General features: G+C 36.0%; 1 protein-coding gene across 1 annotated transcript in view; it reads left to right on the forward strand.

Annotated features, from left to right (window-relative positions):
* Positions 1-3568: 3568 nt before the first annotated feature.
* The window catches only part of AGBL4 (AGBL carboxypeptidase 4), a 1124520-nt gene continuing 1104006 nt past the window's right edge, over positions 3569-24082 (forward strand). Inside the window, exon 1 of the mRNA XM_074376517.1 lies at positions 3569-3785. Within this exon, the coding sequence (XP_074232618.1) occupies positions 3752-3785 (34 nt within the window). The 5' untranslated portion in view covers positions 3569-3751. The remainder of the gene's footprint in view (positions 3786-24082) is intronic.

Here is a 24082-nt window from a genome sequence, read left to right on the forward strand (position 1 = left end):
CTGACTGCATGTCTTTGTATAAGTCAGTGTCTTCGAATCCCAATTTCATCTTCTGTGTGGGATGATGACATTAATACAATTTAACAATGAGAATTAAATGAGTTCATGCATGTGAGAAATGTGGTTATAACTTGAATATTTCTCTTATTCCGTACCACATCTAACTCAGTGCCAGGCACATGGAAGGTGCCAATTTTAATAAATGTTTACAGAGGGAGTGGGTGAAGTCTAAAGGGAATATTTTGTCAGAAGTGAGGCACCCTGGTTTGTGGTATATGGGTGGCTGTCTGTGGCTGTTCTCCAGAGTCTACAGGAGATCTCTGGGGAAGGCAGAGCACCCAAGGACACTGAATGGCAGACGGGAAAACTAACTCCCAGGGCCTATGTGGGGGGCATTTCTATCCCATGCCGCATGCTGTGCCATTTCACACAACAAAAAGGACGTCTCAGAATACTCCAGAGGATGTACACTACTTCCTGAAGAGGAGCTGACACCCACGAGAACTAAACCTGGTCCTGTCAGTGCTGATTTTCCCAGGCATTCCATCTCCTCTGCCCAGCTGGCATTTATCTATCAATGCTATGCAACAGAACTTTATGTAGTGATGGAAATGTTCTATATATATGCTGTCCAATATAGTAGCCACTAGCCATACATGGCTATTGTGCAATTGACAGTAAATAACAATAAATAGCAATAAATAACAGTCTGACTAAATAACTAATTTTAAAATTTCACTTAAAATTTAAATTAAACAGTACAGTTCCATACAAACATGTTTGCTGATTTTTCAAATCACCATTAGATGAGAAACTTCCACATGCTTCATACATTTTTGTAGATTATTTACTACACAGTCTCTTGGTTTTCCTGGCTCTAAGTTACTCTCTACACAGCAACCAGAGCAGCTGACCAAGTCCCTGACCTGCTCAAAAACCTGTTAATGGGTTTCTGTTTGTTTCAGGATCCCCCATATATGAGTTCTCCAAGTCTGCCCTTACCTATTGATGCAGCCACTCCTGACACAACCTTCACTTCAGATACATTTTTTCTTTGCCCAGGCTGTTCCTAGTGCCTCAACCATCCTTTCTCCCTTTTTGCCTAGCTTACTCCTACTTGCCTTTAAAGAGTCAGATTAGACACTCTCTCCTCCAGGAAGCTTTCCCTGAATATTCCTTTACCCATCCCCTCTATCCCAGGCTGGGTTGTATATTCTTCCTCTGGGTTTGCACAGCCTCCTATACTTTCCTCCATCAGAACACTGATCATGCTGGGTTGTAATTACTGATTAAATCTCTTTCCCCTTCTGGACTGTGAGCTCCCAGAAAGCACAGACAGTGTTATACTCACATTTTTATCTCCAGTGTTTGCACAGGGTCTGCCTTAGCAGAGAATTCAAGGGATGTTTAACTGAATTATTCCAAAACGTTTTAGGTTCTTCATTTACTGGATTTAAACTTGTCAAATGCATTTTAATCTATCACTCCATTTGTGACTTATAGAATTCTTTGTGGCAGGTAGGGCCTTAGTCTCAGTTTGCTGGAAAAGGAAACTGAGGCTCAATGAGTACAAGTGATTTGCCTAAGATTATAAAGCTATCAGGGCAGAGTTTGATTAGAACCTGGATCTTCAAACTCCTTTTCCCCCACATTCTTATATTTAATGAAGCTCCTTTGTCCTTCAGTATTCAGTGACCCCTCTCACATTGAAATTCCTACAGCCCTCATAGACTTTACCAGTCATTAGGATTGATTTGTGAAAGCTTAAGTGTTTTCATCTTCATGGCTTGTGAATTTTAAACTGCTCAAATGTGAGGGATATTTCTGACGGGTATTTTTCTCTAACTTTCTATGGAATATTCTTGTGGTGCCCACACCTTATCCCTGATTTTAGTGCAGATGAATGGACAGTTCCAGGCATGTTGCTAAGCAACCCAATCCCAAGCTTTCTGGTCCCACTGCTTTTCTGCCTCAAGGCTTTCTCTCAAGCCCTAGAAGGCTGCTTAGCTCTGGGGAAGCATAACCAGGAAATGTGAAAGAGTTTTTAAGCTGATAACCCTCAACCAATGGGGACAGAAACTGAAGTAAAAGACCCTGTTCTTGTGGGACAATTCTGAGGCACATTCTACATGATTCTTCAGAAGGTCTCCAGTGGGATTAAGTTCAGCTTCCATTAAAGCTCAATAACCCACATTTTTCTTGGCTTTTTTCCTCTCCCTCTTTCACTCTCCACACCTCACTTCTGTTTCATAGACTTACCTCCCAAACATGTTACTAGCACTCAGGTCCTTGCCTCAGGCTGTGCTTTTGGGGAACCCAAATGAAGAAACTACCTAACTATACAGAACTTCTTTAGAGACAACACTTGACCCTATGCAGTTTGTGTTAGAGTGGTACTGGACTCTCAGTTTCATCACTGATCCCCACACTCCATGCCTTGACTCATGCTGTTCCCTCTGCCTGGCACACTTTTCTTCTCCTCCCCCTTGCTGGCAGCTATGCATTCTTCAGGACTCAGCTAGGGTATCCACTCCTCTCTGAAGTCTTCACTGATTAGCAACCGCCTCCACCCCACCCCCACCCCCACCCCCACCCCGGCTTCCATCTCTCTGATCCTGTAACACTTCCAAAACTAGTTAACTTCTGTCAAAGTCATTCTCTCTTTTCATTTCTCTGCGAGCCCCTCGAGGGGTACGGGCCTGGCTAGCAAGGTATTTGGTAAAAAAAATAAGTGCTCAGTAAACCTGGTAGAAATGTGCAAGTGTGAACTTAGAAATCATTTTTCATTCCATAAACATTTACTTAGCACTTCCTTTGTGTCAAACACAATGCTGTGTTATGGGTTTTACAAAGAAGACACTGACCCTAGGTATAAGGAAGCTTACTGTCAAGTGAGGAAAAGAGAAATACGTAATGTATAAAGCATTGTTAAGTGTTAGGACAAGGATGCACGGGGGACTGAAAGGACAGAGCAGTTCAGTAAACAAGAATGTTATACTTTGGTCTTAGGAGGTAGTGGTGATTCACCAGAGATGGGAAAGAGCATCCTAGGTACACTGAGAAATACACCAGCGAAAGAGAAGCCTTTTCTTGAGCTGGGTAATGGTGCAGTTGTAGAGGGGCGAGGAGCCTGAATCTGTTGGCCCTCCATGTGTTTGGAGTGGGGGCGGGGCACATAATTATTGATTCTCAGGGCATTTCAGTTGAAGATAAAAGTTACTCAGTACTTCGACCACGGCCAGGTGCACCGTGGAGAGAAGCGCCGGGAAATCAGAGTCCTGTCCCAGGCTCCCAAAGTTGAGTACCAAGCACGGAAAAGCCGACCCATCTAGCTGTGCGTCAGCACGGGAACCTGCGTTCGCAGCAGGTGAGCGGGATCCCCCAGCCGACCTGGTCCCGCGCCCAGAGGCAGTCGAGCATGCTCAGTTGCCAGGACTGGGTGGCCCAGTTGCAGGAGAGAAGCGCGGCGGAACCCCAGCCCCGCCGGCGCCCGGCCTTGGAAGGCGGGCGGGTAGGCGGAGGAGTAGGCGGGGGGGTAGGCGGGGGGGTTGGGGCGGGGCCTCGGACGTACGCTTGCTCCCAGCCCGCCCCCCGCCACGCGCCGGCCACCCGCACGCCGGCCGCCCGTTGCCCTGGCAACTGTCGTGCAGCGTCTTCCTGAGGGAGTTCCTGTCAGCCCGCGGATCCCATCGCCCGCTCCCCATTGCCCGGCGATTTTCGCGTGGGCTCAGAGGAAGAGGGACAACAAAAAATGGCGGAGCGGAGCCAGACGGCGCCTGAGGCAGGTCTGTGGGGGCGGTCGAACAGGGGAAGCGCTGAGGCAGCGCGGCTGTCCTGGGCCTGAGGGGACGGCGGACTTGGGCATGGCGCTACTCCTGAGGAGGCGCCTTGCGTGTTTGCGCGGTAGGGCTCTGACCTCGGGGTCGGGGGTCAAGGGAGGAGCGTACCCCTCTGAGTGGCAGCAGGGACCCCGGAGTCCTGGCGTCGCAGTGGTATGTTATGTGCACACTCCTGACAGAGCCTTGGCCCAGGAACGGCTGCGACCTCAGGGAAGACGCAGGACTGCCCTCCTGAGGGGCACCTGTGATGGGGTCTGATTGTAGGGATAGGCTGCGTCATGGAGAGGGTGTACACAATCCTCTGGGAATATGGGAGGGTTCCCTAAAGGGGCATGGTTTAGGGGAGAGGGGCTCTGATTCTGAGGAGGCAGGCGTAAGTAGGAGGAGTGTTACTTTAGTATCAGGCAGTGTCATGGAATGGGGATATATGAGTATTTGTGCTTTGGGGAAGTGTAGTGCCTCAGAGTTACCCTGGTCACAGAGAAAGTATACAAATCCTAATATGAGTCCCTAAAAGGACAAGAGGCTTGAGGGGACACCCAGAGTCCCATTCCTTTAGTACCCTACCTAGAGAGGCTTGCACCTGAGTATGAGTGTATGTGGGATCAGTCATCTTGAAGGTCATTCAGAATCACAGAGGGTGCATATTCACCTATCTGTGGGTGGAGGGTAGTCTTTAAAGTGCTGGGAGACTGACAGAAAGGAAGGCCTAGGGTCCTGTTCCTGAAGGAACTCCCTTGTGAGTATGGCTGGGCTTGGAGAGATAGTGACCTAAGGGTCTTACAGGATCATAGAAGGGAGCAAGGGTTTTTTACAGTCCTGTGTATATGGGAGGGAGTTTGTCCCTAAAAGGAGCCTAGCTCTGAAGAACTGGAGTATCAAAGTGACATATGTGTGTGTGTGTGTGTGTGTGTGTGTGTGTGTTTATGTGTGTGTGTGTGTGTTTGTGTGTGTGTGTGTGTGTGTGTGTGTAGAAGAGCAGTGGCTTTGGCGATGTGTGTGGTAGTGGTTGATGCAAGTGGTATACATAATCTTGTGTATGTGTCCTGATTAGGTATTTTGGTCACAAGAGTGACCCACTTGAATTATCCAGCCCTTGGAGATGGGAGAAGTAGGTGGTGGTTATGGTAAGACTGTACAGGTGCCTGGAACTGGAAACTGTATGGAGCCATCAAGAGTGGTTCAAGAGACCATTATCTCTCAAGACCTGCATGGTTTCTTTCTTTCACGGCATCTCTGTTTCTTCCACCATGTAGTTCCTCTACTCACTTAATAGTTGAAGCTCCCTGAATTTGAACACGCTCATTCCTCTCGTTATACATCTACTCAGCACATATCTGAGTGCCAACTATATGCCAGGCATCAAGTTAAGCACTGAAAACTCCCTGCTTGTGATTCTCTTACCTTATTTTTTTTTTCTTTTCTTCCCTCCCGTATACTTACAGCCTTCACACATATTATTTAATCTGCTTATTTTTATTGCTTATTGCCTGTCTTCCTCTTCTACAATGTAAGCTCCATGAAGGCAAGGGTCTTTCTTGTGTTTATCAATCCCACATGTCTAGAGCCATACCTGGTATGGAGTTAAGTTACTAACATATTTGTTAAGTGAATGATGAGTGACCTGATATAATCTAGATGTTCAAGGAGCTTTCCCTGAGGAACTGAAAGGAGACAAGTGAGGCTGCATGTAGGGTAACAGGAGGAGAAAAGTGGTAAACTGAAGCAGATCTTGCAGGGCCTTGGAGGCCAAGATAAGAATTGGTCAAAAATCCTAAAATGTAGAGAAGGAGTTTGGAAATATTTAAGAGACATAATTAATAGGACTTAGTAAAAGATGGGAATGCGGGAGAAGGATGTATAAAAGTGTACTTCTAATTTTTAATTTGTGTAATTGAATAGTTGGGGGTGCCATTATGGAGACAGAGAATCCTAGAGGGGATCTTGGCTAGATGTGAGAGGGAAGATCATGAGTTTGATTTTGGACATATGGAACCCGAGGTATCTTTTAAAACAACCAAATAAGTGGAGAGATTGACAAAGCAGTTGAATTTACAAGAAAGTCTGAGGTAGCGTGGAGTTAATTGCTGAAGCCATAAGTGTGGATGAAATTGCTTAGAGAGAGAGTTAAGAGTGTGGGCAGAAGAAGCCTGGGATGAAGTGTTGAGTAGTGGCAGTATTTCAGTGCCTTCCAATGAGACTGAGAAGTTTCAACTAGGGAGAAAAAAGGACATCCAAAAGAATATTTCAAGTACGTGCACCCCAGTGTTCATAGCAGCAGTATTTACAATAGCCAAGACAAGGAGGCAACCTAAATGTCCATCAACAGATGAATGAATAAAAATGATGTGGTATATATCTATATCAATATCAATATCTATATCTTTATCTATATCAATATCTATTACTTAGCCATAAAAAAGAATGAAATAATGCCATTTGCAGCAACACGGATGGACCTAGAGATTATCATACTAAGCCAGAAAGACAAATACCGTATATCACTTATATGTAGAATCTAAGAAAATGGTACAAATGAACTTATTTACAAAACAGAACTAGACTCACCGACAGAAAACAAACTTACGGTTACCAAAGGAGAAAGGGAGGAGAAATAAATTAGGAGTTTGGGATTAACAGAAACACACTACAGTATCTAAAATAGATAAACAACAAGAACCTACTGTATAGCACAGGGAACTATATTCAATATCTCATAACAATCTGTAATGGAAAAAAAATGTGAAAAAGAATAGAATTATATATACATACATACATACATATATATGTATAACTGAATCACTTTACTGTACACCTGGAACATTCTAAATCAACTATACGTCAATAAAAAAGATAAGTGACATATTCATTAGCTTGAATACAAGAAGGAAGACTGAGAAAATAGATTTAGCAACATATTTAACATTATTAATAACCTTGATAAAAGAAAATTGGTGAAGGTAGGAGCCAAACTATTTAACTTCTGTTAACTGACTCAATCTTCTTTTTTTAATTCAGATTCCCAAGAGAGAGAATCTGATTGACACACGTCATTTTTTCCCACCAAATCATGTCACAGATTACAGAGGTGTAGGATTGACTTTGAATTAGGTGTCCAGCTATTGCTGGCTAGAGTTACCTGGTACAAAATATGTCTGTTTGGTGATTTCTTATCTCAAGAGCAATAGCTAACATTTCTGGAGTGTTTATTATGTGCCAGACATTGTACTAAGTGCTTTAAATGTTTTAATCCACTTCAGCATTGTAACTACTCTCTAAGGTATTATCTTTATTTAATATGTGAAGTTTTGGCACAGAGAAGTTAAACGACTTGCTCAATCTGCAAATAATTAGTGTAAGATTGTCGTTTTTTGACTATTTTAACATTATCTAGATTCATTATTTGGGCTTCTGTTTGTATTGCAACATGTTACATACAGCAGAAATAATGCCATGATGAAGATTCCTGCCCTATTGGAAATATTCTAAGCTAAGCATACATTAGCAGGGTGGAGCGGAAAGAACTGGAGCTCAGATCCCTGTTTAGATCCTTTTTAAAATCTTGTTTCTATGACTTATTAGATATGAACTTTGGATTCAAATTTTCTGATCTTCAGTTTCCTCATCTGTGAAATGGGGATGATATTTTCAGGATAACTGTGAATATTAGAGATAATGTATCTGAAGAGCCAAATGCATGGTGTTTCTTTAATTCCCCTGAAGCTTGAATATAAAAAATTCAAATGTATTACATATATTTTACATGTAAATGCAAGCTTTAAACATACAATGATTAAGATAAGACTTTTTTCATTTTTCTCCATTAGCATAATTGATTTCCTGTCAGGAGCGAGGCAGAGGCCAATCTTGGTGAATGTAGAATTGTTAGCTGAACTGTGTCATGGGAGGAGTCTCTGTATGAGGTGGATTTTGAGGAATTTCTTGAAGGAGTGAAGGGACACTTAGGATTTTTTTTTTTTTCAAACATGCAGATAGCCCTGTAAGATGGTCAGATTTGCAAAAGGAAGTTTTTTTTCTTTTAAATATTATACTTTAAAATGAGAACATGACTGTTAGAGTTTTTCTTTTTCTCCAACAATTTGGCCATTAATAATAATACAAAAGAAATGTTACGGTTAACTAAATGTGGAAGTATTAGTCTCAGGCTAGATTGTACCTGCTTCAGTTTCTCAGATTCTTCTCCCTCCTTTCCAACTATCATAAAAAAAAGTTTTTGTTTGAGTTACCTGGTAAAATAATTTGTTTTCCTTATTGCCAAGTTTGTTTCTTTTGTGAAGGCCCATGTAGACCAGAAGTTTTAGAATAATGCAGTCGGTTAAAATGGTCTGAACCTTGACCACTTTCTCTGTAAACAAAGTGAGTATTTTAAAAGAAGCAACTTTACATTATCTGAAATTATCTCTAGGCAGAACCTTGAAATTTTAAAGAGACTTAGAAGTGAAAATAATTTTTTCTATCATTTGTTAATAGTTGGGCAAAATAGTTAAACTTTTTTTGCTTTACTTTCTTTATTTGTAAATTGGGGATAGTGACACCTACTTTTCAGGTGACATTTAGAGATAAGGTGTGGAAAATGCACAACGTCTTACACCCCCAAAGAAATTGTAGCTTAATTGGTATATGCACGCGTGTGTGCGCCTTTTCCTGAAGGCTTACTAGCAAAATCGCCTTTAAAATAAGAGGAAATCCAGGTCTGTAGTCCCTTATTGTGCACCCTTACGTGTAAATATATTTCAGAATTTGGGTTTTTTTTTTTTTTTGATTATGGAAAGGCAGTGCAGCATATGTACTGCTTATTATATAACACCCCTAGTAGGGCATGGGAGAGTACCCTGTAATCAAACACACTCGTATCACATTCACACTAATTGAATAAAAGTTATAAATGGCTTCACATCAATTTAGGTTAAGTTTTGCTTACAGATTAGTTTTGGCACCAAAGTTATGGAAAAAAAATCACTGTTTTTAGAGATTTAAAGATTTTGAAATTGTGGAAAAGGAAATGTGGACTTTTACCCCTTTTTAGAAATATTTTAAAACTTCAAATTTTTTTTATTACCTTTATATCTTCTGTAACGTCAGTGAGCTTAGATTTATTAAAAATCCCAAAAGTATTAGGACAGAAAGCACCTTTTGTTTCCATGATGCTTATGTGATTGTTCTTTTTAAGAATCTCTGATAATGTCTGTCTTTCTGATATTTGTGAATGTTGCATTTGGCTTCAGTTTCAGTCTCTTGGATCAGTGTCATTTTCAATGAGAGATACTTGAGAACTGTATGCTTTAAGAAGGTCAGAAGGATGCCCATATTTTGCATACATGTTCTTAACAAAGTCACACCTGTGTCTTTGAGTCCTTTAAGAACAGCACAGTCTTATGTGAGTTTCAAAATATTTTTATTGTTAAATTTCAGCAATGGAGTAGGTGTTAAATTTTTCGATTTAAGAAAAATTTTCATTCATAGCTGAATTTGATTTTTCTGCTTATAAAAATTATTGCAAGTGTGAAAGCTTAAATAATTCATTAATGGTGTTCACTATGTGGAAATATGATAATTTTTACTTTTTGTATTTCCCATTTATTTAATTGGATTCATAAAAGAAGTTTCTTTTCAAACTCTGAAGGAAGAAGTTTTTGTCATATATTTTTGAGAACTATTGATTGTGAATATTTGAGTCTTTAAATAGGCTTTCAAAATAATGTACTTGCATGTCAACTGAAGGAAAACAAAACAGGCAAACATAAAGGCTTCTAGAATTTTCCGTAAGATTGAAAACTTTTATATTGGATTAGAGACTCCTAAATAAAAACTTTCAACAATGTTATGGAAAAAATATCTGAGATTTGGTATAAGGGAATGGGAAAAACAATCTGCCAGCAATTATAATTTGCTTGCCTTTTTTTGGAGTCTTAGAAGTTACTAATTGTAGTATATTAATCTCTATGTCATGTTTTGTGAAAGAAATCACTATGTTGTGGACTGTGTTATTCATTTAAAAATTATTCATTCAAAAATATGTATTGAATACCTACTATGTACCAGGCATTGTGCAAAACTCTGGAAATTCAGAGATATGTTAGACAAAGTTCTTGCTTTTAAGGAGCTCCCATCCTAGTGGAGGAGAAACAGAGTTAGAAAATTACCATCCAGGCAATGACAGAGTTGTATACAGAATTCTGAGGCCAGAAAATGGTTCCCTGACAACCTGGGGGCGATGGCAGTTATAGTTCAGCAAAGCTTCATGGAGGAAGGACAAATGAGTTGAGGCTTGAATGACAGAAAGGAGTTAGTCCAGTGATGTTAGTAGGCAGAGGGCCTAGGAGAGGAGTGATGGAAGAGAGAGAGAACAACATGTGCACAGAAAAGTTGTTTGGTTAGGGAATAAAGCTTATGCAGAACATTGCTAGTATTGCTCATCTATTGACAGAGCTAAAGACTATTCCTTCCTAACCCTTCACCCTCATCCCTCCATATTTGTCCTTAAACACTTCTGGGATCATAAATCCCTTTGACTATGTAATGAAAAGAAAATAAATTCTTTCTCATGAAAATGCATGCTATGTGTAGACACAAAAAAATTTGAAAATGATTTCAAGAGATAATGTCCATCCTCAGAAACCCAGGTTAAGAAATTCTTTGTTAGTTATCAGGTTACATTTAAGAATCTGAAATCTTCAAAGTAGGAATACTTTGGTGGAAAGGGTTGATCTAATAACATCTGGGCTAGAGCAATCCAAAGCAAATGTTTTGAAATTAAACAGATAAGATTTATTTATTTTTATTTTTATTTTTTTAGTTTATTTATTTATTTTAATGGTGATATAACTGAAACATATCTTAGACTAAGACTGAATGGATTTGTTGTCTGTAGGATCTCAATAAAGGAAACATTTAAGTAGCACTTTAGAAACAATGAAATGATATCTGGAAGGAACATGGAAATACTTGAAGTAGTAATGAACATCAGAAAGGTATATATATATGTATATATAAATGTATATAGTAATTTTTTTTTTCAAATTCCAGTGTAGAGCACAATTTTTCAATTATACATGAACGTATATATATTCATTGTCACATTTTTTTTCTCTGTGAGCTACCATAAGATCTTGTATATATTTCCCTGCGCTATACAGTATAATCTTGTTTATCTGTTCTACATTTTGAAATCCCAGTCTATCCCTTCCCACCCCTTGCCCCCTTGGCAACCACAAGTTTGTATTCTATGAGTCTGTTTCTGTTTTGTATTTATGTTTTGTTTGTTAAACAGATAAGATTTAAAAGCCAATCCTTCCACTTAACTGTGTAATAGTGCTTCTCTGAGCCTCACTTTTATTCTTCTTTAAAATGGTAATATAATCCTTTCCTCAATAGAATTGTGAGGGTGTACACATGATAGAGTAGAAATTCTGTTAATCAACTTACTGCATTAATTGATGTCTTCCATTCTGTGAGACAGGCAGCTTCACATATATTTAAAGAGCCTCTCTGATCATGTGGCTACCCCAGATACTGGAAGACAGCAATTTTATAAATACGTGTTATAACTACATTAAGAAGAACTTAAATTAATTTTAATTAAAGTTGGAAATAGCATCCAAAGCAGTAATACTCTAACTTCTCATCTTACTGATATCATTACCAGTGAACCACCACAAGAATAGCAATGATTATGAGAAATGCTAGTAAAATTTTTGCAGCTTGGTAAAAATTATTGTAAATATTTTGAACTTTTCTATAAAAAACTAGAAGGTCTTATATAAGTTTAGGTTTATCATTATTGTGTGGTCTTTGATTTGAAGCTCAACATCACTCATATTATAGAACTGGATGAAGAAAAATTAACTTCAATTTAATATAAATCATATGTAGTCTAGTATTCAACTTTGTGAAAGCAACTTTCCCTGTATTCTGAAGAGGGAATCATCATGCAACTTCTATTTTTATTTTTATATTAGTTCCTAGAAATTGATTTAATAAAGTCCTGAGGAAAAAGAATTTTCTTTCCTTTGCATCAACATTTACCAGAGTTGAGACTAATTTTAGGTTGTATTGCATTGACTATCTTTTCTGTTACTGGGAGATTTTTGTATTGTGATTAGATCAATGTTATTTTAATTGACTGGGTTTCTTCAGCTAAGGTACTCAATAAATAATTGAAGTATTGTATATATTTTAGTTGAAATCTGAGGTGGTACATTCTGAGACAGTAGGTGTTGTAACTAATTAGTGATCTCCATTATCCCAGGGGCCAAATTGTTTTTTGGGGAGGAGAGAGAAATTTTTCTTTATTATTTGCACATCCTTACTTTCAAAGTGGTTTGAATTTGGCAAAAAGTTGTTCTCAGCAAACTTTACATTGACGTGCATATCATCCTGATGAAATGAAGTAAGTACAAATTTTTTCAGGTATCTAATTTTAATACTGTTTTTCATTTAGATAATCAAAAGTTGCCAACCACCCTTAAAAACACACTACCCACTTAAACTATGAGATTAAGTTTTCTTGTTATGAGAGTGACAAAAGCAGCCTTATTCTGTAGGTATCAGCTGTGAACAATAAATACTTTGAACGTTTGGAAGTTTCAAATTGTTTTTCAAAAACAGAGTTAAGTATTATGAAGAGAATAGATAAATTCCTTTTGTTTCTGTCCTAGCAAGCTAAATGTTCTTATATTACTTTTTCAATCCATTATCTTTATTAAAGAAACTAAAGATTAATAAAATCTGTAAAATTTTCATCTCTAGCTTTCCCAATTTTTCTGCTGCAGGCTTTTCCTGCCCCTGCCTTATTCCAGTTAAGTAGAAGAGATCGGCATACAGAATAAACCCTAGGTCTTTGGTTTCTTTCTTCCTTCAATTTTTTATTATTCTCTTTTTTCTTTATTACTTGGCTATGCTCTGTTTGGCAGGCCAAGAGGAATCTCTGGTTCTTATTAAGTATTTCAGATCTAAAATGGATGTGCTGTTTATTATTGGCAACTATCTTGAGTATTATGAATATTTAGTATCAAAGAGAAGAAAAATGGCTGAAAATATAATTAAAAATACTTATGTATATGGAATTCCTAAAAATCAAATTTGACTTTTAAGTACCATGGAGTTTTAAAAATGATAAATCAGAGCTTAAAATCCATTTTCTATTCCTATTAGTTTTCTGAATCTGAGAAAACTGCTTCTGATGAAAAGTAAAGTAGTCCTTGGATACATCAGGGAATCACCACATTTCTTAATTCTGAAGCTATCTTTCTCTTTGCCTTGCAAGTTTTAATTAGTCATTTTGAAAAAGTGTAAATGCTTATGTAGAATTTAAATAAAGAAACACAATTATTTTAAGTTGTTTAAATTATATATAGCTTTATTTGAACCATATTTATCACATTCTTGTATTCAAGTTATTTTTTGTTTATCTCTCCTCATTTTTCACATTTTCTCTTACAAAATTACAAGCAAATTTATATCAGGCTCAGGCAATACTGGATAAGTCTCATGTCTGACTGGACTTGTGAGCAGAAGCTTCCTATCTCCCTCCACATTGACTTCTTTGGGTCTTGGGAATGTAACTTTAATTATTATTTTTTCTTTTAAAAATAATTTCATATTTTAAACTTTTATTTATTATTTTATTTTTTTGGGAAGTAATTGGGTTTTTATTTATTTACTTATTTTTAGTGGAAGTACTGAGGTTTGAACCCAGGACGTTGTGCTTGCTAGGCATGTGCTCTACCACTGAGCTATGCCCCGCCCTCCCCATTTTTTCTTGTAATAAGATTGATACAATTTGAATTTGGCTTCTATACAGAAAACAGGAGCATAAGAAAGATGAGGCTCTTTTCTGTAATGCATACCCTATTAATCAAGAAGTGTTAGCATTAAGGTGAAGGACCTCTGGTGGTCTTTTCTGTCTTTTACACCAGTCCTCCACATTTAATTCCTCTGTGGACAATCTGCATGCCCATGTGCCAAAACTAGGACAGACTCAGGGGCTCAAATCATTGTGAGGAAACCAGTATAGTTCCTGGACTGACTTAGAAATTTTGAGACTTTTCATAGACTAGCTATATAAGCTGAAGGTAAAACCATTTGGTCCTTTGACTCTCTACTCAAACTGAAGCTTGTGACCATTCTTTTAAATTAATTTACCAGACACTTGTTTTGTGGAGCCTTGTTTTGGGATTAGAGAAGTAAATGACAACTGCCCACAAAGAACTTATGTTCAATAATTTATTTATACAATAGGAACATTAAAGGTGGCAATGTATCAGGTAAAGTCTTTCTTCTCTCATCTTAATGGCTATCAACAAAATAAATTTTTGCTGTCAGTAAAGAGCTGGAATACATCTCCCTTCACTCCATCATCCATGTTAAGTTTTTCTTAGACCAGCGATTGCAAACTGGCATCACAGGGGATGGATCAAACTACTAGTTATATTTTGCAGGGCTCATGAAGCATATAAACAAGGAATTAATTAGATTAGATTGATTGTTAATTGTTTAAAAACAGGGAAATTTCACACAGAAGTGTGAATTTCTGGCTTCTCTTGAAAATTCAGGCAACTTGGCAAAACTGGGCCTACATTGATGCATGTTCATCATTGACTGGAGCTGAGTAGCTGGTACCACCTTTAGAAGGAGTATAAGGCTTTCTGGTATGACACGGTCCCCACCTCTCACTATTTTCTCCTTAGTTCCTTATTCTCAGTTTGCTTTAATCATTTGGTGTTACCTGCTTAGCTCATAAAATTTTCAGCCCCTGTTTTAGACCATCATTGTGAAAAAAATTATATACATTTTTTTCCCTTCTAGTAGGCTTAATTGAAAAAACCCACCAGAGAGATAAGTTTATGTTCTCCTTCCTTTTACAGTCATAGAGGCCACTCTTCTAGACCAAGTTTTACTTGGTCACATAACCTTATAGGATCAGTGTATCTATAAAGCTACTACTTAGACAAATAATTTTGGACACAAACTATTAAGTAAGTTGTGTTATGTGGCTAGTTTAAAATAACTCCATTTAAAATAACCATTATATTATGGAAAATTTCAAACATGTACAGAAATAGAAAGGATAGTACTAGAACTCCTACATACCCATCATCCAGCCTCAGCAATTATCAATTATTCCTTCTTACTTTTCTTCTTCCCCCAGGACTATTTTGAAGCACATCACAGATATATAATTTAACCTATAAATATTTCAATGTATGTCTCTAAAAGATACATTCTCTCTCTTTCTCTCTTTCTCTCTCTCTCTATAAACACACACATACATACTACATGACATACATATATATATAATTATAGCAAATATATATATTCATATCAAAAAATATGTAATCATACCAAATAACAATTATTCCTTAATACGACATATCCAGTTAGTTTTTATTTTGATTATTTCATATATAGGTTTCCCCCTTCATCTATTTTCTTTCCCTTGCAGTTTTTTATTTGATTAAAGCATATTGTTTCCCTCGATTTTGCTGATTGCTTTCCCATGGTGTAGTTCAAAACATTATTCTGTCTTCTGTATTTCTTATAAATGACTGTGTATATCTGGAAGCCTCATTACATCTAGGCTCCTTTTTTTTTTTTTAAAGACTGTTTCAAAAGTGGTTTTATGTGTTTCATTAAGAGGCACATAATATCTAGTTGTCTCTCTTTATGTGATGTTAGCAGCCATTAAACAATTATACATGATTCAGATTTAAATGATAATTCGAAACAAGAATAGACTAGAATTTCTATAAAAAGTAGTACAGCTGAACTCTAGGAATTTAGAGGAGGAAAAAATAAGATAAATTGGTCAGGGAAAATTGTATGGAAATAGGGGTGCTTAAGATACATATTGAAGAATGGGAATGATTATGGTAAAATGAAACAACATATTAGCCAGTTTAGGCTAAGTTATACAGTGATAAATGACTCAAAAATCCCAGGGGTTTATAACAAAGGTATATTTCTTGCTTCCAGTATATATCCATTGTGGATCAGCTATAGTTTGCTCCATATCTTCATGTCAGGACACAGGCTTTTGTGGTAAGTTTTATTTGGGACATTTCTGGTCTCATGCAAGAGGAAAAGAGACCATATTGGAACCACGCAGTGATTCTTTTTAGTGCGTCTGCTTGGAAGTGGCACATTTCACTTCTGCTCACATTTCTGTTCAAGGCTTACAGCAAGGCTGCTACTGACAGGGTGGGTTGTATAATCCTGCCATAGGGCAGGGCAGCAAATATTTAAAAGAATGCTATACTCTGTGACAAGAAAGACTTATGGGTGAGAAAGGAAAGGGTATTCTGCATAGGAAGAGGCACAAATGCATGCAGTATATTTGGGAGTTAGTAAGTGGATCTATTATTCAGGAGTAGAATAGGTAGGAGTAGAAGGTAGAATAGGTCTGGGTAGAAGAGTAGAGACTATCAAAGCTAGGGAGGGAGGATACAGTAGCATTTAAATTCCATACTCATGCTCAGCTAACATCCTCTTCCACTGAAGGCTAGACTTTGGAATGGGAAGCTCTAGTTCAGTGATCTGCATATATAATTTTAAGTTAGCTAAGTAGAAACATTAAAATACAAAAAACAGGTAAAATTAATGTTGATGTATTTTATATAACTCCGTATATACCACTCAACATCCTGTTATATTTTCCTTATTTATTGTTTTATTCTTAGCACTCAGTGAAGACATGAAAAGGAATTCTATAGTAGTTCACTGTCAGTTGGGAATGGTTGATTTAGTCTCATGACTTGGCCTCCCAAAGAAAAACCATTTTTGAATAGGATATAGTAATGATCTGTAAGCAAACAAGGAGCTGAGAATACTGTTTTTCCTTTCATTTTAGAGATCCTGGGGTAAGAAAAAAGGAGCAGTCTCTTCTTAAGAGGATTGCAAGAGAAATTGTGCCATCTGGGGAGAGCCAGATTTTAGAGTAAAGAGGTAGTGGGAACTTTTAATGAAGAGTAGAAGAGTATTGGAGAGAGTTTATAAGAGGTGCAATCCTAGAGATCACCTTAGTGCTAGAAGGTTGGTGACATGGGGAGCTAGACTGGATGGCAGAGTGATTAGACAGCCATAAGAAGGGTAAATAATGAAGAGGCAGTGAAGAATTTGTAGTATAGTCTCAGAGAGTTCTAAGGGAATCAAGGGATCATAGGCATGAAGGAGAGTGTTGGAAGGTGGGTAGAAGGAACTTGGATGGACGAAACTGTTCCAGGATTCCAAACTGATGGAAAGTGGTTTAAGTGCCACTGGGAACCAGTTTGCCAGGTAAGAGGAGGACTTTGAACAGGCTGTTTTTTGTGTGGCCATTGCCCCAGATGGATAAGGAATTAGATGACAACCAAAACTTAAGGATTTAAATGAGAAGGGCCCAGGGGTTGTGACAATGAGGATATTTCAGAGTAAGGGTCTGTAGTTCTTGATGACTCGATGTGATGAAGGAAGAGAAGCTGCTTTGTTAATATTTATGAATGCTCACTATTTATTATGCTCCTTATATATATTATATTTAAGCTTTACAAAATCCTGCAAGGTAAATGAAATGAATTTCTATTTTATAGACATGGAAACTTAAGTTCATAAAAGATAAAATAAAGAATTTGCTTAAGCACACACAACTAATAAGAAGTAGAAACAACTAGAAACAGATCCAGCTGACTCCAAGCTTTTTGCTGTTCCTTCTATATGGTATCTTTCAGAGAGCAGACAGAAAGGGATCAAAAAAGATTGAGTTTTTAATCCTGGGTATATATCTAGAGGGAACCTTAATTCAAAAAGATACATGTACCCCAGTGTTCATAGCATCACTATTTACAATAGCCAGGACGTGGAGACAACCTGAATGTCCATTGACAGATGACTGGATAAAGAAGTTTTGGTATATTTATACAATGGAATATTACTCAGCCATAACAAATAACAAAATAATGCCATTTGCAGCAACATGGATGGACCTGGAGATCCTCATTCTGAGTCAAGTAAGCCAGAAAGGAGAAAGAAAAATACCATGTGATATCACTTATATGTGGAATCTAAAAAAAAAGACACAAATGAAATTATTTATAAAACAGAGACAAACTCACAGACATAGAAAACAAACTTATGGTTACCAATGGCAAAAGAGGGTGGGAAGGGATAAATTGGGAGTTTGAGAGTTGCAGATACTAACTACTATATATAAAATAGATAAACAACAAGTTTATACTGTATAGCACAGGGAACTATATTCAATATCTTATAGTAACCTCTAATGAACATGAGAAAGAATATGGAAAGGAATGTGTATGTATGTGTATGAGTGAAACATTATGCTGTACACCAGAAATTGACACAACATTGTAAAGTTATTATGCTTCAACTAAAAAAAAAAAAAACTCAAATAAAAAAAAAAGATTGAGTTTTTAAACTTGGGGGTTCATTGACAAAAATGGAAGAATCAAAGGAGGAAATGCTTCTGTTGTGGAAAGGATAGGTTTATTTTAGGCACATTGAATTTGAGGTAATAATGGGATATCTGTGTGGACATGATGAAGATGCAGTTAGAAATTTGAAATTTGACTCAGAGACAGGAGAGGAGATAAAACCAATGAAAGTATGTGTAGTTGAATATATGAATATAGATATGTATTATCTAAAGAGTAAGTTGGATATAAAGATGAATCATTTACTTAAAGATTTTGAAATATTGTAGTATATAAAATTTCTGAGTATTATAAAGATTGTAATCTACTTTTAGATTATATATTACATCATATATGCAGATAATGAAAAATTATTTGTATAGATATATTGAAAGCAATAAGTATATATATAATTATGTGTATATGTATTTTTAATATATACTAGAACTAACATCCTGCAAGGGGAATTCACATTATATTGGCTCTAATAACATTGCATGAGGGTCTTTGGACCCAAAACATAAATAATTGATGATTTTAATATCCCACATAATATTCTGTCTTATAAATGAAAGATTATTGTCTATGAATTTTGCAGTCATATAATAGTCTAGATTAGATAGTGTACTAAATTTTCCTGACTTCATTGACTTCTTTGGGAGTTTTACTTGTGGATATTTTTTTAATTGAAGTATAGTCAGTTTACAATGTGTCAATTTCTGGTGTACAGCATAATAGTTCAGTCATATGTATACAAACATATATTCATTTTCATTCACTTGTAGATTTTTAAACAAGTGTTTATTGAGAGCTTGTTTTGAATATTTTCCATGTATTGTATTTCATTTAGTTCTCAAATGACCCTGTTAAATTTGAGATTTTTTTTTATAGTGAAGAGAATATAACTTTAATATGATATGTCAGCAATGATAATGTTATCATCTTCATAGCACTTTCAACACAGCAAGTTTTTACACAGCAATTTCATATGCATAATTTATAGTACAAGAGTTGTTGTGCTAAACATGTGCTATATGTTACAGAATTCTGAAACTTAGTCCTTACAGACTTACTGTGAGGAAGGTATTACTGTCATCATTTTTACAGTAAGGAATGTGAGACTCATGTTAAATAGCTTGGCCAAGGTTACATGCCTAATAAGTGACAGATGACAAATGATTTTAAGTACATTACAATTTAAGCCTTTACAATTAGAACCACTATCAGCCTAGGCCTTGACAAAAACTGTATACAGTAGCTAAAAGAAAAGAAAATGTGAAAAGCAAATGTCGGCTTTACATTAGTGTTGCATTTAATTTTAGTACTTAGTACCATTATAGAAATCATACCAATATTTGATAAGATATTTGTTTTTAATTTGTTTGGATTGCTTTACAAAATTGTTTTAAGATACAATTATGTCTAGAGGCAGAGAATTTAAACAGATGATCTCTAGCTTTCCCCCATGTATATCCCCTAAGTATGTTGTACAGTTGTGTCATACAAGTATGTCATACCCCTAAGTATGTCATACAGTTACTTTTTTGGGAAAGAAAGAAATAGAAAATTATGTAATTGAAGGCATACCTACTAATATATACAAAATAAACAAGCTCATACTGTATAGCACAGAGAACTATATTCAATATCTTGTAGTAACTTATGGTGAAAAAGAATATGAAAAAAATATATTTATGTTCATGTATGGCTGAAGCATTGTACTGTACACCAGAAATTGACACAACATTGTAAACTGACTATACGTCAATTAAAAAAATATATATATACACAAAAAAGAGGCATACACATGAGGAAAGAATTAAAAATTGCCTTGGTCCTTCAGGTGCTTTCTTGTATTTTATATCATTCAGTAACTATAAGATCTATGGCTTCTTTGAGGAGAAAATACTATGAAGAGATAATATTTAATAAATTTCTGGAACATTTCAACATGATAGAGCTGATTGAGATGGCATTGTATTTGAATTTGTTTATTTACTTTTGGAGAGCAAAGATATAGGCATATAGCTTCTTGATTTTTTTTGTTTTTTGAAATCAGTCAAACAGCATGTCATGATTGAAAACAAAGGAGGATTTTTGATATTCCTTTACATGGTCTAGGTAAAGGCAGTTTTTTTTTTTTTTTTTTTTTTTTTTTTAGTAAAAGCAGTTCTTTGATGTTACTCTTGAATTTGTTTGAGCAAGTCTTAGAGTTGTGAGACGGTATCTGCCCTTTTTTGGGTATGCTGTGAGGAAAAGAAACAAGCTCTTCTGCTTGGTAGAAATAAAAGTACCAACCAAGTCTGTACCACAGATGATAAAACTACCAATACAGGCCTAGTTTAAGCTGGGAAAGCTACTTATCTATATAACGTGCCTCTCCTGGGCTTGTCTACTCATTGTTCTTGACCACCAGACCATATCTCATCAGTGATATCCCGCCAGAGCCTTTTCTCCCTGGGCAGGGCATCAAAGCTACATATCTCCCAAAGATGAGCTTTCTTTACATTTAGAATACATGTCTCATCTTCTCTTCCCTCAAAGCTCTATTGTGTGCTGTTTTCTGAGAAATTAATTCATTATTTTATGTTGATGCACAATCATGTATTATTCCTTTCAACCTACTTGGGAACTGAGGCAGTATATTTATTCTAGGCTTAGTTGAGGATTTAAGTGGTAGCACAGTCAAGATATATGATTGTGAACACATATGATAACTTCTCTGAGTCTTATTTTCTCTTATGATAAATGGTTGATTTTGTACAGGTTGATTTCAAGGATTAAATGTGTATGCTTTACATATGTAAGGCATTATCATTAAGGCATTTTTGTGGTGTTATCTAGACACTCAAGAACTTACTCTAATGGGAATTTCAAATGCTGTGGCTTGCAGTTACTACTACTACTAAGAAACTGGGATGGAGTTTAGAGAGAATTGGGATTGAAGTGACTTTTATAGCTGCAGAACCAAATGTTTTTCCAGACGTTCTTTGGGTTGTTCTGGTCATATGTAATGATCCTAGATGTGTTTGATTGAGAACTCCCTATGTTAACAGTGAAGCCAGTCAGAAGAAGCAAGACCATTATGAGTGGAAATCTGATCAGATCAGGAAAGCAAAGACTTCTTTCTTTTGCTCCATGCAGGCAGGCCTTTCCTTTTTAAAAAATTAACTTCAGGGATATAATGTACAGCATGTTGAGTATAGTTAACAATACTGTACTATATATTTGAAAGTTGCCAAGAGAGTAGATCTTAAAAGTTTTCATTACTAGAAAAAAATGTAGTTGTGTAGTAATGGATGTTAACTAAACTTGTGGTAGTCATTTCACAATATATTAAATCATTATGTTATACACCTAAAATGAACACAATGTTGTATGTCAATTGTATCTCTATTAAAAAACCAAAACACGCAAAAATGATTTTTTTTTTTTTTGTATTTTCATTTTACCAGCAAGGCTCTACATCATTAAGGGGTGAATGTTCATTCTAGAGAGAGCTGTCTCTTTTGTAGCTCTGTAAACCCCTGGGAAACAGGGAAGGTAAGATGCCAGAGCAGGTAATTAAGTAAATGACCTTACAATTCCCTTATTTCCTCTTTCCCTCCTGAGGAATACAGTGAAACTCCCTGTTGGTACTCTCAGATAGTGTGCTTAGAAAAGAACTAGATAAATGGGCAGATAAAAACTTGATTCAAATTGCATCCTTGATTAAAGAATAATTGGGGAACAAGTTCAAGCTATTTTTATTCTCTCTTGGTTTTGTACTTCTCAACTATTTAAAAGAAGCTTCATATTTTCCAAATCTAGATGTATTTTCATATTTTCTCTTAATATATTTATAAAATCAACACATTGTTTTAAGCAAGCTAAATATGCACATGGCAAAGGATTGTATTTCTTGCCTTTGAGTCTGTATATACTTTTCTTTCTATAAATAAATAATAAAAAATGTCTTCCCTGAAGTAAATGATCAAAAGGTCAAGTATGGCTCAGATTTATTTAAAAAAAGTGATTAATTATTTTGGTTTTATTTTTATAGACACATCCAGTTATTTGTGTGGTTAAGAACATGAACTTGAGTTAGACTGCTGTCTGAATTAAAATTCTGGCTATTTACCTGCAATTATTTTAAGAATTAATTGAGTTAATATTTGGAAAGCAATTAGTACAGAGCCTAGCACATAGCAAACATGATATATAAGTGTTAAACAAATTTAAAAAGCTACACTGTGAGAAATCAGATGACCTTCAAGTTCATGGTTGTGTAGTATTTTAACTAAGTATGAGTTCAGTGGACAGTTTTGGATTTGTGCTTACTTTATATATAATATGTACTTGGCAAAAGTTTAGATGAATAACACTAAACACACACAAAAAGCTCACTATTATTTTATTTGTTGTTTCTTTGCTATTTTACATGGTTCTTATATTGTCTAGAAGCATTAAAAATATATATTTGATTTATTTTCTGAATGCTGATAACAGATCCTTTGAATTTCATCTCTCTCTAAAGATACATCAGTTTGGCCACCTAGTTGTTAAAAACTGCTGAATTGGTTTGCCTTTAGGAAGAAATACTTTATTTTAGATTGTTCAACTCTTATCATAGTGCTATAGTAAAAGTGTTAACAATATACTAAAGCTCCTCAGCTAAAAGGCTTGTTTCTTAGAAAATGGAAAAAATAATTTCAAAACTCTTACGATTGAGACTTTTTTTTGCCTCTTGACATTTGTGGATAAAATTAGAGTTACTCTAATGATTTGGCATGGGGTATAAAAAATACAAATATTAAATATAGTTGGTATTCATGCTAGTATATTCCGATGTGTTTTTTAGATCTGTTTTTTTCCTAGAGTGGTTGTATTGTACATAGATCATTTCCTTTAGCAGCAGGGAAGTGGTTTCCTAGAGGAGTAAGTGGAACCCATCAAATCTTCTGTAGATTTGGGGGATAGATGATTTTAGATAGTCACTCCAGGTATCACACAAACATTTTTTTTACAGAGATATGCGAAGAGAAAAGAAAGATTATAATTTGGAATAATAGGTACTTGGTAGTATAAGATACATTTCCAGCACTTAGATATAGGTGACACTTTGTTGTTTATGATGGTCATTGGTATCATGTAAGTTAAGTTAACTCCTTAAGTTTTGTAAAACTTCTGGGGTCTTGGTCTTCAATAAAGAAGAAAGATTAGCAAAATATTTGGTTTTAAAAGAATGTATTAATTGGAAAAAATATGAAAACCAATATATATATGTATATGCATGACTGGGACATTGTCCTGTACACTAGAGATTGGCACATTGTAATTGACTGTACTTCAATAAAAAAAAAAGAATATAAATGTGAAAAAAAAGAATTGAAATCCTGTAGGGAAAGGACTCTGAACAAAGTGAAAGTAAGCTAGAATTTGATACCAAAACAAAAAGTTTGCTATAAAAGTCTCTATATTTTGAAATAAAGGAATATATTTTTAAATTTTAAAAAAAAGTATTAAAACATGTGACAAATTTGTACAAAATATTGTCAGAATTAACCTAGTATGGAAGAAATGGAGCTATCAAAACTCTCATATGCTGCTGGTGGCAGTATAAACTGGTACAACTACTTGGAAAACAGTGTGGCAGCATCTGTTTAAGTTGGGCATATGCACATCCACTGCTAGGTGTATATACTTCCCCCAAATGTGTATATATGTGCTTCAAAGACACGCATAAGAATATTGATAGTAGTATTATTTGTAATAGCTGAAAATTGGAGCAACCCAAATGTCCATCAGCAGTAGAATATCTGGATAAGTTGTTGTATA

Source organism: Camelus bactrianus, chromosome 13 (assembly GCF_048773025.1).
Source record: "Camelus bactrianus isolate YW-2024 breed Bactrian camel chromosome 13, ASM4877302v1, whole genome shotgun sequence".
In the NCBI taxonomy this organism is placed as follows: domain Eukaryota; kingdom Metazoa; phylum Chordata; class Mammalia; order Artiodactyla; family Camelidae; genus Camelus; species Camelus bactrianus.